The 14,832-nt window shown below is 43.0% G+C and overlaps 1 protein-coding gene across 1 annotated transcript; it reads right to left on the bottom strand.

Moving 5' to 3' along the window:
* Nucleotides 1-11,718: 11,718 nt before the first annotated feature.
* LOC309564186 (olfactory receptor 1J21-like) lies at nucleotides 11,719-12,654 on the bottom strand (the record flags this gene model as incomplete). Its single annotated transcript, XM_082268818.1, has 1 exon — nucleotides 11,719-12,654. One exon carries the CDS (start codon nucleotides 12,652-12,654, stop codon nucleotides 11,719-11,721), a length of 936 nt encoding a protein of 311 aa, XP_082124944.1.
* Nucleotides 12,655-14,832: the final 2,178 nt, after the last annotated feature.

Here is a 14,832-nt window from a genome sequence, read left to right as displayed (position 1 = left end):
ACTAGAATGGTATTAAATCCTTTAGAAGGTGGTAGTTCTACTATAAAGTCTAAGGACACAACTTCCCATGGAACCTGGGGTACACTAGAATGGTATTAAATCCTTTAGAAGGTGGTAGTTCTACTATAAAGTCTAAGGACACAACTTCCCATGCAACCTGGGGTATTGGTAGACTGCAGAGTAGACCAGATGGTTTTGTAGTGTCAATTTTGGACCTTGCACAGATGTCACATGAAGATACAAATTTTTGTACAGATGTCTTCATATCAGGCCACCAAAACTGCCTAGTAAGCAAATTAAAGGTTTTCGTCATACCCATATGTCCTGCCATGGGCACATCATGTGATAACTCCAAGATCTTGGTGCGCATAGTAGGGGGTATGTAGAGTTTGTTGTTGTAGTAGAGGAAGCCTTCTGCATCAGTACTTAGTTGTGGTGGAGGTGAATCCAATCCTATACTGTGCAAAATCTCTTCCTTCAGGGAACGAACAACCCCAATAATACGTTCATAGGGTATTATAGGAATAGAAGGGATTTCAGCGCAGTTATCTTCGGTTAATCGTGATAGCGCATCCGCTTTTTTATTTTTGTCTGCAGGCGTGTAGGTCACTAAGAAGTTGAATCTTAGGAAGAATAATGACCATCGTACCTGCCGGTGGGAGAGAGTTTTGTTAGTCTGGAGGTATTGAAGGTTTTTATGATCTGTATATATGAGTATTGGTAACCGGGTACCCTCAAGTAGATGTCGCCAATTCTCCAGTGCCAGTTTTATGGCAAGCAACTCCTTTTCACCCACTGGGTAATTCACCTCTGGGCTGCTTAATGATTTTGAAAAGAAAGCAACTGGGTGGAGTGGTGAAGTATTTGTTGGTCGTTGGGAGAGAACTGCTCCTACTGCCATATTTGACGCATCTACCTCCAGAATATATTGGAGGGATGGGTCTGGATGGCGTAGTATGGGAGCAGAAGTAAAGCTTGATTTTAACAAGCAGAAAGCTCGATTTGCTTCTTCTGACCATTTGAATGGTTTCTTTATACTTGTCAGTTGTGTGAGAGGTCTCACAATGGCAGAAAAGTTCTTGATGGACTTCCTATAGAAGTTTGAAAATCCAAGGAATCGCTGTAATGCCTTACGAGTTGTTGGTATAGGCCAGTCCAGAATACAGGATATCTTGCTCATATCCATCTTAATTCCGGTTTTGGATATGATGTATCCTAGGAATAATATTTCTTCTTTATGAAATAGGCATTTTTTTAATTTCACGTATAGATTGTGTGCGAGTAATCTGGATAACACAAGTCTTACATGTTTTATATGTTCAGGCATAGATCGAGAATAGATAAGTATATCATCCAGATATACTACAACACAGACATCAAGTAAGTCTCTAAAGATGTCGTTTATGAACCTTTGGAAAGCTGCGGGAGCATTACACAACCCGAATGGCATCACAAGATATTCGAATAATCCGTATCTGGTTCTGAATGCTGTTTTCCACTCATCTCCGTCACGGATTCGGATTAGGTTGTATGCCCCTTTCAGGTCTAATTTAGAGAAGTAAGTAGCCCCACGCACTTGTTAAATGAGCTCAGGGATGAGCGGTAAAGGATAGCGATCCTTTATTGTAATCGTATTTAATTGCCTATAATCGATAATAGGCCTAAGACTTAAATCCTTATTGCGGACAAAAAAAAGTCCTGCAGCTGTGGAAGAAGTAGAGGGTCTGATGAACCCTTTTGTCAAATTCTCATCCAAGTATTCCTTGAGATGAGAAAGTTCATCCTGTGAAAGAGGATAAACATGACCGAAAGGCAATTTGCTGTTAGGGAGTAGATCGATAGTGCAATCATAATCCCTATGGGGAGGCAACATTTGAGCATTTTTTTCAAGGAATACTTCGGACAGATCCTGATAGCATAGTGGTGCAATCTCATCTGACACCACAGACAGGATCTTTCCATAAGATGGGAGGTTACACGTAATCTCACAATAGTGAGAAGGGAAAGACAAAGTCCGTCTTTTCCAATCTATGATTGGTTGATGTGTGTGTAACCAGGGGAGTCCCAAAATAATAGAAAAATGGGGTGAAGATAGTATATCAAAAGTGGTGGTCTCCATATGAGACTCGTTAGTAGTGACGAGGAGTGCTTGTGTCTGGTTGGTGATTGGACCAGAAGATAGTGGAATACCGTTAATGAAACTAACAGAAACAGGTTTAGGTTTTGAAATAATAGGTATTTTATTTAAGGTAACAAAACATGTATCAATATAGTTTCCACAAGATCCGGTGTCGATCATAGCCTTGGTGGTAATCCTAGTCTGGTCCCACTGTAATGTCAAATGAACAAAGAGATAGGGGTTAGAAAAGGAAGTCGTTAATCCTCCTAGCAAGACATGTGAACACTCACCCTCTTTTTTGCGGACAAGGGGACAGACGCTTATCAAATGATCCGGGGATGCGCAGTACATGCAGAGGTTTCTGGATCTTCTTCTGGCTCGTTCAGTAGTTGATAAAGGTGGGCGTATGGTTCCTACCTCCATGGGAGTAGGGTCAACGGCCGAAATCCGAGAAGGACTAGACAATGGCATTCCCATTTTCTCAGCCTTTCTTTCACGCAGTCGCCTGTCGATGTTGACACTGAGTTGTATTAAGGCATCCAAGGTGCCAGGTAAATCCGCTCGGGGCGAGCTCGTCTTTAACAGCTTCTGACAACCCGAGTCTGAATTGAGTTCGCAGAGATGTATCATTCCACCCTTAATCAAGGGTCCATCTTTTGAACTCAGCTACAAAGTCTTCTACAGGTCTCCTTCCTTGTTTTAAAGCCCTCAATTGAATATCAGCAGTACTCTGCCTGTTGGGGTCATCATATAAACTAGCGAGTTCCGCTAGGAATAAAGAATAGGAGTTGAGAAGCTGATAATTTTTCTCAAAGAGAGAGTCTGCCCAGGCCCGTGGATCACCCGTTAAGTATGAGATAACGGTACAGACTTTAATTTGATCAGTAGGGTATGTACGAGGTTTTAACAAAAAAAGCAATTGACATGCGTTTTTGAATTCACGAAATTTTTTACGATCACCTGTAAACACTAGAGGAGGGTTTATTTTAGGTTCAGGGGGTTGAGCAGCAGTAAGCCGTGAAAGACGGGTTACCTGCTGTATCAGAGTCTGATTTTCTTCTTTTACTTCAGTAAGAGCAAGCATTAATGCATTTACTTGTTGTGTTAATTGTGTCACTTGAGTGGGTAATTCTGCTGAATCTATTTTTCGGGTTCGTTCAATCTGTAACGCTCCTGCGTTTTTGTAGTAGGCTGGATTTGCAGCTGCAGAATCTCCACTCAGTAGTCATGTAGAGATGTGTTGAATAACCAGATCCAACTCTCCAGACTCATCACTGTGGGCCTGTCAGCTTCAGCATACAGATATACACACTCAATAAGATGTTCCTGGAGTGATAGGATGTAGCAATCTATGTAACAGTGCAGATGATAGAATTAGTATGCATAGATAGTAACAGTCCTTAATGTGCAGAGGTAGATAGTGTAAGTAAGGTTATGGAGGATTCCCCTGTGGGGTACTTATCACTAGTAAGGTTAGTAGTAGAAGGGTCCAGTAGTGAGGGAGTGATCCAGTAGCGAGATACAGGGATCAGTAGCGTGGTTCCGGTCTGTTTCCAAGTAAAAGAGAATAGCTGGAGGTTCCGGTAGCAAGACAAGCTTGTAAGCATGTGGACACACAGGCAGGTTGAACGAACAGTGTGAGAGAGAATGCCGGCGGTTGAAATAGCAGCTCTGCGGCGCTCGGCGATGACGTCATCCGTCTTAAAGGTGTATGCGTACCACTTAATTAGAAAGGTGGGACGCATATTTGAAAAGAAAATGGAAAATAAGGGTACCAGAGGTACCAGAATCTTACAGGCTGCTGCTAGCACTGGTATATTTAATGATGTTTGGAATGCAATACCCTTTGAACTACGAATGATAACTTGATTTTACGCATGTAGCACTACTCCCTTGGGAGCTGCTGGTTACAGGTTCCCCTGGGTAAACCCATATCAACAACACAACAGTTTAGTGTCTTCAAAGTGCCTGGCTCAGTCAAGAAACAGTCTAGGGGCTTTGGGTTTTTTTTTTGCAGTTTTATTTGAGAACTTGGATAGGAGAAGGGATGAGTGGGATACACCAACTTGAATGAACTATGCACAATTTGCTGGGACGTCTAACTATAGCTGAGTGCGGCAAGGCCGCTGCTTCACCTTGTCACTAGCAGTGAAGAAGAATTTAATGAACTTGTATTGTTCTGTGAATCACTCTTCAGGGCCCAACTAGGCACCCCCTTTATCCCTATTCTTCAAGGTTCTACACAGGACCCACTTTACTGCAATTCTCTCTGTGTGAGCTAGCTCCTCGATACCCTGACTTCACTGGAGTGGTCCCCTTCCTGGGCCGACCCTTTGGTAAGTCCCTTAGTACTCACAGACACTGTTTTTCCCGAGAGACTCTGCCAGCAACTCCACCGTCAGCTACACTGGATCCTCTGCAGCTCAGCTCCACACATGGTTCACAAGGCCAACTGCCTAAGACCACCGTTCTCACTCATAGCAGGTGGAGACAGCCGTCTGCCTCCTCCTGGGACTCTGCTTCCCGCCAAAGACGCCCTGTCACGTGTTCCTCCCCCGGCTTTTATGAGCAATCCCAGGATGCATTGCAAGAATGCCCTCCCATTGGGACTCCCACAAAAGCCAATGTGTCACTGGCTGAGTTTCCTCCACTGTCCAACAAGCTCCCTCATTGGAGGCAAGGGTTTTCTGGTTCCCCCTCCCAGCTGGAGACAATTGGGGTCTCTTCATGCCTGATCAGAGAGCTGTAGGCCTCATTATAGTCCCGAGCCCAGGCATAGTTTTTGGGTGGGGTTAAATCTGGAACCCGACTGGCATCAGGCCTCACAGAACCCCAGACTCTGGGCAAGCTCTCCCCGCACCACAGAGTCCCTAGTCTCTTCATCTGGCATTTCTAACACATCAGGACAAAGTGGACTGTTCCGTGCCTCAGATCCCCAGTCCCACTCAGTTTCATCTTCTGATCAGGTTCTGGAAACTAGGAGACACCACATCGATGACCCTGGCCTCTTCCTTACTGCTTGCACTCACTTTTGCAGCCCTGGTTGCCGCTGGCCATCTTTTCTCCTTAATTTTCAGGGGAGTAGACTTTATTTCTACTGCTGCAGCCTTCAATGCATCAGGTGGCCACTCTCCAGCCCACACTACCTGCATGCATCCTTGCTCTGACATTCGGGTCTCCTTTAATGAGCATACTGGACCACTGCCAGGTTGCATGGCCTCCAGCTGCACCACTACTCTGAACACTCCCCTCCGGCGACCCTGGAGAGGCCCTGATTCCAAAGCCGTCAAGGCCTGAGTGACTCCGGTCTCCCACTACACACATAACTTTTTGGGCCGACCTTCACTCTTCTCCACCCGCAGCAGCAAATGACCACAATGCCCACACTGGCTCCATGCTTGCACTCGCATAGTCACACTCAAACACTGGGGACATACCAGGCCTAAGTGATCCACGCCTCCTCTGCTGCATAATGCCAGTCTTCCATCGGGCACCATCCACACTCCTGTATCCCACAGGATCAATGTCTTCGGCTCTCCAATCTGCTCCCCGGTCTGCCCAGCAGGTTCTCCACCAACAGGTGGAACGATCGCTGATGCGCTTTGTCTGTCTCTGGTAGCCTCCATGTTGCTTCTCCGCACACGTATCTCCTTCTCAGTCACACCCGAAGGCAGAAGTCATTTATGGACTTCCCTTCTCACTCCTGTTGGGCTGTGAGCGAGCGACGTCTCCACCCACACCTCCTTTCTGGCGGTGGCTCCTCCTGCTAGGCAGAACTTTTCAGCGTGTGCTTTCAAGGGGGTTGCAGTAACCCTTCCAATGCCGCTTTCTCTCAACTCAGCTGACATGGAAGTCACTGCAAAGCGGACTGTGCCCCTCACTAGACACGCATCCACTCTTCCTGCTTGTAGCAGGGCTCCTGCTGTGGCTCCATCACCTTGAGCCAGCTGACCCTCTTTGCCAGTCCAGAGAATTGTCCCGCTGTCATATGCATAGTCAACAGTCCTCCTCCCAGCACATGTACAATCAAGGCCTGTCACCATACTGTCTCTGTAAAATGTCCCACTGTCATCAACTGCATGGCCAACAGACAGCGGAGAATGTCCCGCTGTCGTATGCATGGTCAAAACTTTTTCATATAGTCTTGGCACACACACGGCCCCCGGCACACCGATCCAGGTGCCCCTGGCCACCATTTTCTCCATCTACACTTGCACCTTTTACTGTTAAGCAGACACAGTCCATATTCACAAAAAGGTGCCTTTCTCCCGCCATCCAGCACATCACTGGAGCAGACAGTTTGCGATGCAGACTGAAGCTTGTCGCACTTGAATACACAGACAGCAATTTTTGGAAGAATCATTCCATTGCCAAGGGCAACTGTTATTGTGCAATTTTTTCTTCATCCCCCTCTCCCTATCTCCTGTAGAGCAGGCCTCACACTTGTTCTGTGCATTGAAACACAGTCTCTGAAGCAAAAATGGTGTTTCTTTGGCCGTTGCCATTAGCAACCAGGCCTGTAACCCAGGGCGACATCCGGGATGAGCCCCTAAATGTAGCACTACTCCCTTGGGAGCTGCTGGTTACAGGTTCCCCTGGGTTACCCATAGCAACAACACAAATGTTTAGCATCTTCAAAGTGCCTGGCTCCGTCAAGAAGTCTAGGGGTTTTTTGTAGTTTTATTTGAGAACTTGGATAGGAGAAGGGATCAGTGGGATACTCCAACTTGGATGAACTATGCACAATTTGCTGGGACGTCTAACTATAGCTGAGTGCGGCAAGGCCACTGCTTCACCTTGTCACTAGCAGTGAAGAAGAGTTTAATGAACTTGTATTGTTCTGTGAATCGCTCTTCAGGGCCCAACTAGGCACCTCCTTTATCCCTTTTCTTCAGGGTTCTACACGGTACCCCCTTTACTGTAATTCTCTCTGTGTGAGCTAGCTCCTCGATCCCCTGACTTCACTGGAGTGGTCCCCTTCCTGGGCCGAACCCTTTGGCAAGTCCCTTAGTATTTACGGACACTGTTTTTCCCGAGAGACTCTGCCAGCAACTCCACCGTCAGCTACACTGGATCTCTGCAGCTCAGCTCCACACCTAGTTCGCTAGGCCAACCGCCTAAGACCACCTCCCTCACTCACAGCAGGAGGAGAGACAGCCATCTGCCTCCTCCTGGGACTCTGCTTCCTGCCAAAGATGCCCATTCACATGTCCCCCCGGTTTTTATGAGCAATCCAAGGATGCATTGCATGAGTGCCCTCCCACTGGGACTTCCACAAATGTCACTGGCTGGGTTTCCTCCACTGTCCAACAAGCTCCCTCATTGGATTCAGTGGGGACACTCCCTCAGACCCAGTGAATCACACCAGGAGACATGCAACAGGCAACCTAGCAGATCAGGCTCCTCTGATAAGCAGAAGGAGCAATAGATGCTTTTTCCTAACACCTACGTAGGAGGGTGCTACACACAGATAATAGACTAAAGGTGGACCTCAGCTCTCCAATCCACCATAACTACATTGTTTCTCTTTGTAACTCTATGTTCAGTGAATAGCCTGAAAGTGGACCCCCAGCTTTCCAAACACCATAGCCACATTGTTTCTCCTTGTAACTCTATGTAAATAGACTGAATGTGTATCCTAGTCTTCCAAACCAACACACCCACACACCCACATTGTTTCCCCTGGTAACTCTATGTGGCCCCGGCTTTCCAAACACCGTAATCACATTGTTTCTTTTGGTAACTCTATGGGCTGAATTTACTAAAACTGGAAAGTAAAAAATCTAGAGCAGCTCTGCATAGAATCCAATCAGCTTCCAAATTTTTTCTAAAAGCTTAATTTAACAAACTGAAGTTAGAGGCTGAATGGCTACCATGCACAACTGCACCAGATTTTTCACCACATTGTTTCTCTGTGAACCCCAGCTTTCCAAACCCCAATAACCACACTTGTCTCTTTGTAATTGTATGTATAAATACTTCAGAATTGAAGATTGCCAATAGTCAGGTGCTGTCATGTGGTAGTTGGGTGGCTGTGTCTAGCCCTATGAAATTACAAAATTTGAAGCAGGCATCTCTGGCAAGGTAGAAACAGGACTGTAAAGTATGTGCTAGAAAGCTTTGGAAACTTTGCCAGTTGTGAGTACTGTGTTGCCTTAAGTACATTTCCACAAGCATATTAAAGCAGAGATAGGCAAGAAGCTAAATACATAGTTGAATAAATATATGTGAACTTTTGTTTAAAAACTTCTTTAATTTTGTTGAGTTTCCATTGAGATTTATTCACCCCTGACCCCACTTTTTTCTGCTGCAAGACTGGACTTTTTTCTTGACTGTATAGAATTTCACCAACAAGCTCTCTTTTTAATATTGGCACCACCATGCAATGCAAAAGAGCCTGAATGGCTGGCAGTGCTGCCACTTCCTCTTCCACTCTAAATCTTGCTGTTTAGCCACTTAAGCCCCGGAAGATTTTACCCCCTTCCTGACCAGGGGGTATTTTGCGATTCGGCACTGCGTGACTTTAACGGACAATTGCGCGGTCGTGCGACGCTGTACCTAAACGAATTTGGCGTCCTTTTTTTCCCACAAACAGAGCTTTCTTTTGGCGGTATTTGATCACCTGTGCGATTTTTTGATCACGCGCTATAAACAAAAAAAGAGCGTAAATTTTGCAAAAATAGCAATATTTTTCCCTTTTTTTTATATGAAATTCCCCCAAAAATAAATGTAAAAATCAAAATTTTTTAATATTTTCGGCCAATTTGTTTTATGCTACCTATGTTTGGTAAAAAAAATCGCAAAAAGCGTATTTTGATTGGTTTGCGCAAAAGTTATTGCGTTTACTAACAAAGGGAAAGATTTTTGTCATTTTTGTTGTTTTTTTTTTTAACGCGTAATGGCGGCGATCTGCGATTTTTTTTGCGGTACTGCGACAATGCGGCGGACAGATCGGACCCTTGACTGACATTTTTGACACTTTTGGGGTTACCAGTGACATTTCTACAGTAATCAGTGCTATATATATGCACTGTTACTGTAAAAATACACTGGTAGTGAAGGGGTTAACTTTATTTGAGAGGGAGGGGCTGTGTGTCCCCCTAGGGGCGTGCTTCTAACTGTGATTGGCTGGGGCTTCAACTGTATGCAGAGTGATCAATGGATCTACATAGTAGATCCATGTGATCAGCTCTCATACAGAGAGGAGAATGACAGGCAGCTTGTTTACACAAGCTGCCTGACTTTCTCCCTCTCCCCCGCCGATCGCAGAGTGGCCGGCGGCGATCGGGTCCGCCGGTCACGCGCGCGGGGGGGTCCGTGACCACGCGGGAGCGGGAGCGCGCCTCCGGCGGCGCGCGCTCGCTCCCTAAACCCTCACAGGCCAGCGACGTAGACCTACGTCACTTTGCCTGTGAGGGGCTGACCGCCCACGTAGATAGTCGTGCGGCGGTCGGCAAGTGGTTAGACAGTTAAAAGAGGCTGATATAAAGACAGTTTGAGGTTCAAAAGTACATTTAAAGCGGAGTTCCACCCAAAAGTGGAATTTACGCTTTAAGGTCTCCTGACCCCCTGATATGCCACATTTGGCCTAGTCTTGACAAGTACCCGCTCCCACTTTTGCTTGGGCCACCTAGGTGGCCCGAGTGGAAGTTCTCCTCTCCCCCTCCCTCCCTCCCTGCAATCTTCTGGGACACGTCACAGGTCCCAGAAGTTTGCTCAGCCACTAAGGAAGCGCAGCGCGACTCGCAAATGTGCAGTGCACACCCAGCTGTGAATCCACAAGCTGTCACAGCTGGGTGCCCACACTAGTGATGCCGGTGCTGCAGGGAGAAGAGGGAGAGAACTAAGGCTTTGGGCGGCCACATCGCTGGATCGTGGGACAGGTGAGTGTGTGTGCTTATTAAAAGTCAGCAGCTACAGTTTTTGTAGCTGCTGACTTTTTAATAAACACAAAAATGGCTGGAACTCCGCTTTAAATATTTTAAATCAATACATAACTGAATTAAATGGTGGTAATGGATTTTATCCTATACCTCTCTATTGAAGCCCCTTTGTGAGCTATGCTTACCCCCCGAACTGATTATCCATTTAGCATAAAAAAATATATATATTATATATTCGCATATGTCAACTGTCCACATGCCTCACTGGCACTGACTGGAAATAATGATATAGTGACCAGGGGTGTCCAAACTATGGCCCTCCAGCTGTTGCGGAACTAAGCATCCCATGAGGCATTGTAAATCTCTGACATTCACAGACATAACTAGGCATGATGGGAATTGTAGTTCCCGAACAGTTGTAGGGCCATAGTTTGGACACCCCTGAGCTAGTCAATCCAGTGTTTCAGTAGACTGGTTGCCTCCTTCTGATGTCATTAGCTGCTGCTGTTCTTCAGAGGTCCTTGCCACAAGATAGACAATACAAATGTTGCCCAGGCAGTGGCATGGACACTCAAACAAGAACACTCCTTTACTGCAAGACTTGACCAACATCCCAAATAACCACAGATCGAGAATATTTTGGAATGAATATAAAAATAAAAAAAAACAGTGCTTAGATTTTGGTTAGGTGGGCAAGGGATACCTAGAAATCAGCTTTAAGTTAATGGAAATGCAGTAGAGTTGTACACACTACAACATCGTTAAATAATCAACTACATTTTGGAATTATGTAGAGACTTTAAAAAAAAAAAAAAACTTCCCTGGCTGTGACAGTTTCAGAATCAGAATAATTGAATGTAATTTTTACAACAAAAATCATAAAATGCAATGCAGATGCAGCCCCCTCACATAAAAGATATTGCATACCTCACATGGACATTATCTTCATTTAAACACCACATTGCATAATAAATACATAGTGCATGTTTAATTTAACCCTAAACAGTACAAAATTGTTTATTCATTAATATTTTCTGGTAATTCTAGGCAGTTGTGTACAGTGTGATACCATTATATCAGTAAATTAACTTTTGGAATAGACAAGGAGACCTGAAAAGAAGGTGAAGGGGAATCTACTAATGGGAATATCTGCCCTGGTGACAACTGTATAAGAGCAGATATCCTCTCACTTTCATTTTACATCCTGGTCAGTCTCTGGCATGGAAATTAAAGGTTGATAAACAGTTAAATAAGAATGTATTTCATATATACATATATTTCGTACAAATATTTCAATTTGAATTATTATTTTTTGCAGCCAATCAAAGAAGTCCCACTGTCAGAATACAATGGCACAACAGGGAGGAATCCACCATCCCTTTGCTTGTGTGGATAGGAAAATACATCCTTTTTTTAAGTCAGCTTACTGGCGGAATAAAAAAAAAAAAAAAATAAGGCATTTATGGCCAGCTTTAGAATTTTTTGCTTTTGCTCTCATGGATGGTGGAGTTAGAATTTGAACCTTTTGGAATTAAGTTGAATAGGAGGTCCATGGCACCTACATTTGACCAACAGAGCTGAAATAACTACATGATACTTTAGTAAGCATGGACCAAAATCCTAAATTAGGGCTTTCCAGTACCAGTTTCAAAAACCCATGAGCAAGATATTTCTGCACATTGCACTGATAAAATAATCTTTTGAAAAACAGTTTCACTAAAACATGTTCCTCTTCCTTGTTACATCTTTTATAGCATTCAGAATATCTTTATTCCTCAAAGTGTAGACAAATGGGTTGAGCAATGGAACCACTGCTGTATATAGCAATGACAACAACTTGTCTAATTCTCTAGAATGCCCAGATTCTGGTTTAGTGTACAGTATAATGATTGGACCAAAGAAGATTATCACCGTGGTGAGGTGGGAGGAACAACTGGAAAATGCCTTCCGTCGCCCCTTTGAGGACTGAATGTTCAAAATGGCAGAGATGATGAATACATAGGAAGTCATAATAAGCAAAAATGGCAAAGAGGCCAGCAATATAATCTGGAATACCAGAAGTATGCTTCTGCTTGTAATATCACTAGAAGTAATGGCGTACAATGTTGTCAACTCACAAAAGAAATGGTCAACAATTTGTGTGGGACAGAAGGACAACAGAGACGTAGCTATTACATTGATTGCTGCATCATTACCAGATGTAAAATAAATAAATAGAATTATTGCATTGCATACATCTTTACTTACTATAGAGGAATATTGTAACGGCTTACAGACTGCCACATATCGGTCATAGGACATGGAGGTCAACACAAAAATATCACACACGGCTGACAATGAGAAGAAGTACACCTGAGTCATACAGGCAGAGAAAGACATCCGGTGGTCATGTGTTAGGAGTATGGAGAGAAGTTTCGGAAGAGTTACTGAAATGTGTATAATATCAGCTATGGCAAGATTACCCAAGAATAAATACATTGGAGTATGCAGTTGGGGAGCCAGACACACCAGTAAAGCAATGATCATGTTTCCAAGGAAGGTTGTCAGATACATCAATAGAACTGCAGTGAAAAGGAGACATCGTCCAATTTCAGAGGTGGAAAATGCTAATATGTAGAACACGTTTCCTGTACCATTTGAGCATTTCTCCATTTTTGCTGTCTGCAAAATATAAGGTATAAAATGTATATTTTACATAGTTGGTAATGCTGAAAAAAAGACAGCAGTCCATCCAAATTCAATCTGTGAAGGTTTTCAATTCCTTTCACATTAAAAATACATTTTCATTTCATTACCATATTAACATTTATGATATATTTACCATGTCTAGCGGTAAATATATGATAAATGTTAATATTGTAATGAAAAAGCTTATGGAGCAGAGCAATTTTAAAATTTCTGTTAAGAATATTTTTTTATTTTCTAGCATGTATATATTTAATTTTCTTGGAAACACACATAAAGATTCATTACGATAACATTTTGTTAGTTGTCTCATCTAAAATAGAAATTTCACCTAAAATAATATCCATAAAAGACAAGTAACAACATATTGTTGCAAAAATGTATGTGTTTGGGGCATAGGTTGGGATTTTAAGGGGTACCGTCATGAAACCAATAAATATAGTAAATAAATTATATTAAAAATATATTTATTTAATTACATATAATCCTACATCTACATATACAAGGATGTGATTCTGTTTTGACAATTTTAATAAGTGTATATGTCTGTCATTGATATATATGTCTATATGATTTTTTGCAGTATTTTTTGTCCTGTTTCCCCCCCCCCCCTTTGGGGGATTATATGTAATTAAATAAATATATTTTTAATATAATTTATTTACTATATTTATTGGTTTCATGACGGTACCCCTTAAAATCCCAACCTATGCCCCAAACCCCTACATTTTTGCTACTCTACTAGGGATGAGGTATCCATAAATATAATTATATTCTTGGTACAATGAGCTTAATATTGTTATTTCAACAACATATTGTTGACCAAAATCTATATATTATGAGATTTATGAGAACCAAAATCTATTAATCGTGAGACTTCATATTTCTCTGATATGATTTTGAAAATGAGAGTTCTTGACCTTGAGTGAAAGCTTCAACACAACAACAGAAACGTATTGGTAATTAGTGTGAAGGTCTAAAACTAACAAAAAACTATCTAGTTAGAGAAAAGAAACATTATTAGGAGAGACTACTAAATACAAACAGTGAGAAAGAAAAGACATAAGATAAACATTTAGATATAAGTGCAAGGGATACAGTATATTCCATAATTTCCTTGGAACTCTGCGTGAGAGCCCCATTCTGGTAACTGGTGTTCCAAAAACTTCTCCTCCTACTCCTAATCTAGTGTGTGTATTGTTATAGGCCTCTTTTAAATATGCAATGAAGGTGGCTAGCCTTTCGCCTTTCATGAATACTTAATTTCCCTAAAAAAGGGTACTTTTACAGCCTTGGGCCGCGACCTGAAGCACGCCTTGGGAGCGATGACACTTCTCCCTCTTACCCAAAAACACTACCTGGACATGATGAAGGCTGCTTATAGAGTATGGACTTCTCTTACAGAACCCTCTAACCGGGTCTCTATGGCAGCTCTATGTAGACTTCCACTATACTCACTAGAAGCCCTTATCCCTGATATCTCTCTCCAGCCTTGGGAAACTGTAGGCATCCGCTCACTTGATAACCTATATTCACAATTACATATTCGGGCATTCCAAGATCTTGCTGATTCTCTCTCCTGAGGTCCTCCTTTTACAGATAGCTGCAAGTTCAACATACCCTACAATGTCTACAATTTCAAAAGGAGACACTTACGGACTATATGCTAGATATTTTTGATTTCTCCAAAGTGTCCCAGAAAGGAATCTCACCCATATACACTCTCCTCTATAAACCATCCTCGACAGGAAAAACTACCACTATGTCCTCATGGGAACTAACTCTACAGTTCACAGCCTCACAAACACAATGGTACTCATCGATGTCTTTACGTCTAAAATACTCCCCCTGCGTAACACACTGGTAAGCTCAACAAAAACTTTTACATTACTGTTACTTCACCCCTGACAAGCTTGCTGTTATCTTCCCGGTTTAATCACCATTAGGTTGGAGACATTGTGGAATGTCCTGCTCTCTACCACAATTGCTAATTTCTGGAAGCAAATCTTCAATATTGCTGCTACCATGCCATGTATATACATTACTCCAGACCCTAAATTAGCACTATTAGGCATTGGCATGGACTCCTGGCACCGCAACTTCCATCCTCTGCTCACCCACCTCTTTTATCTTAGCCAGACTCTC

This window comes from Pelophylax lessonae, assembly GCF_965119305.1.
Source record: "Pelophylax lessonae genome assembly, chromosome: 9".
In the NCBI taxonomy this organism is placed as follows: domain Eukaryota; kingdom Metazoa; phylum Chordata; class Amphibia; order Anura; family Ranidae; genus Pelophylax; species Pelophylax lessonae.
This window is presented reverse-complemented; position numbering and strand designations above follow the sequence as displayed.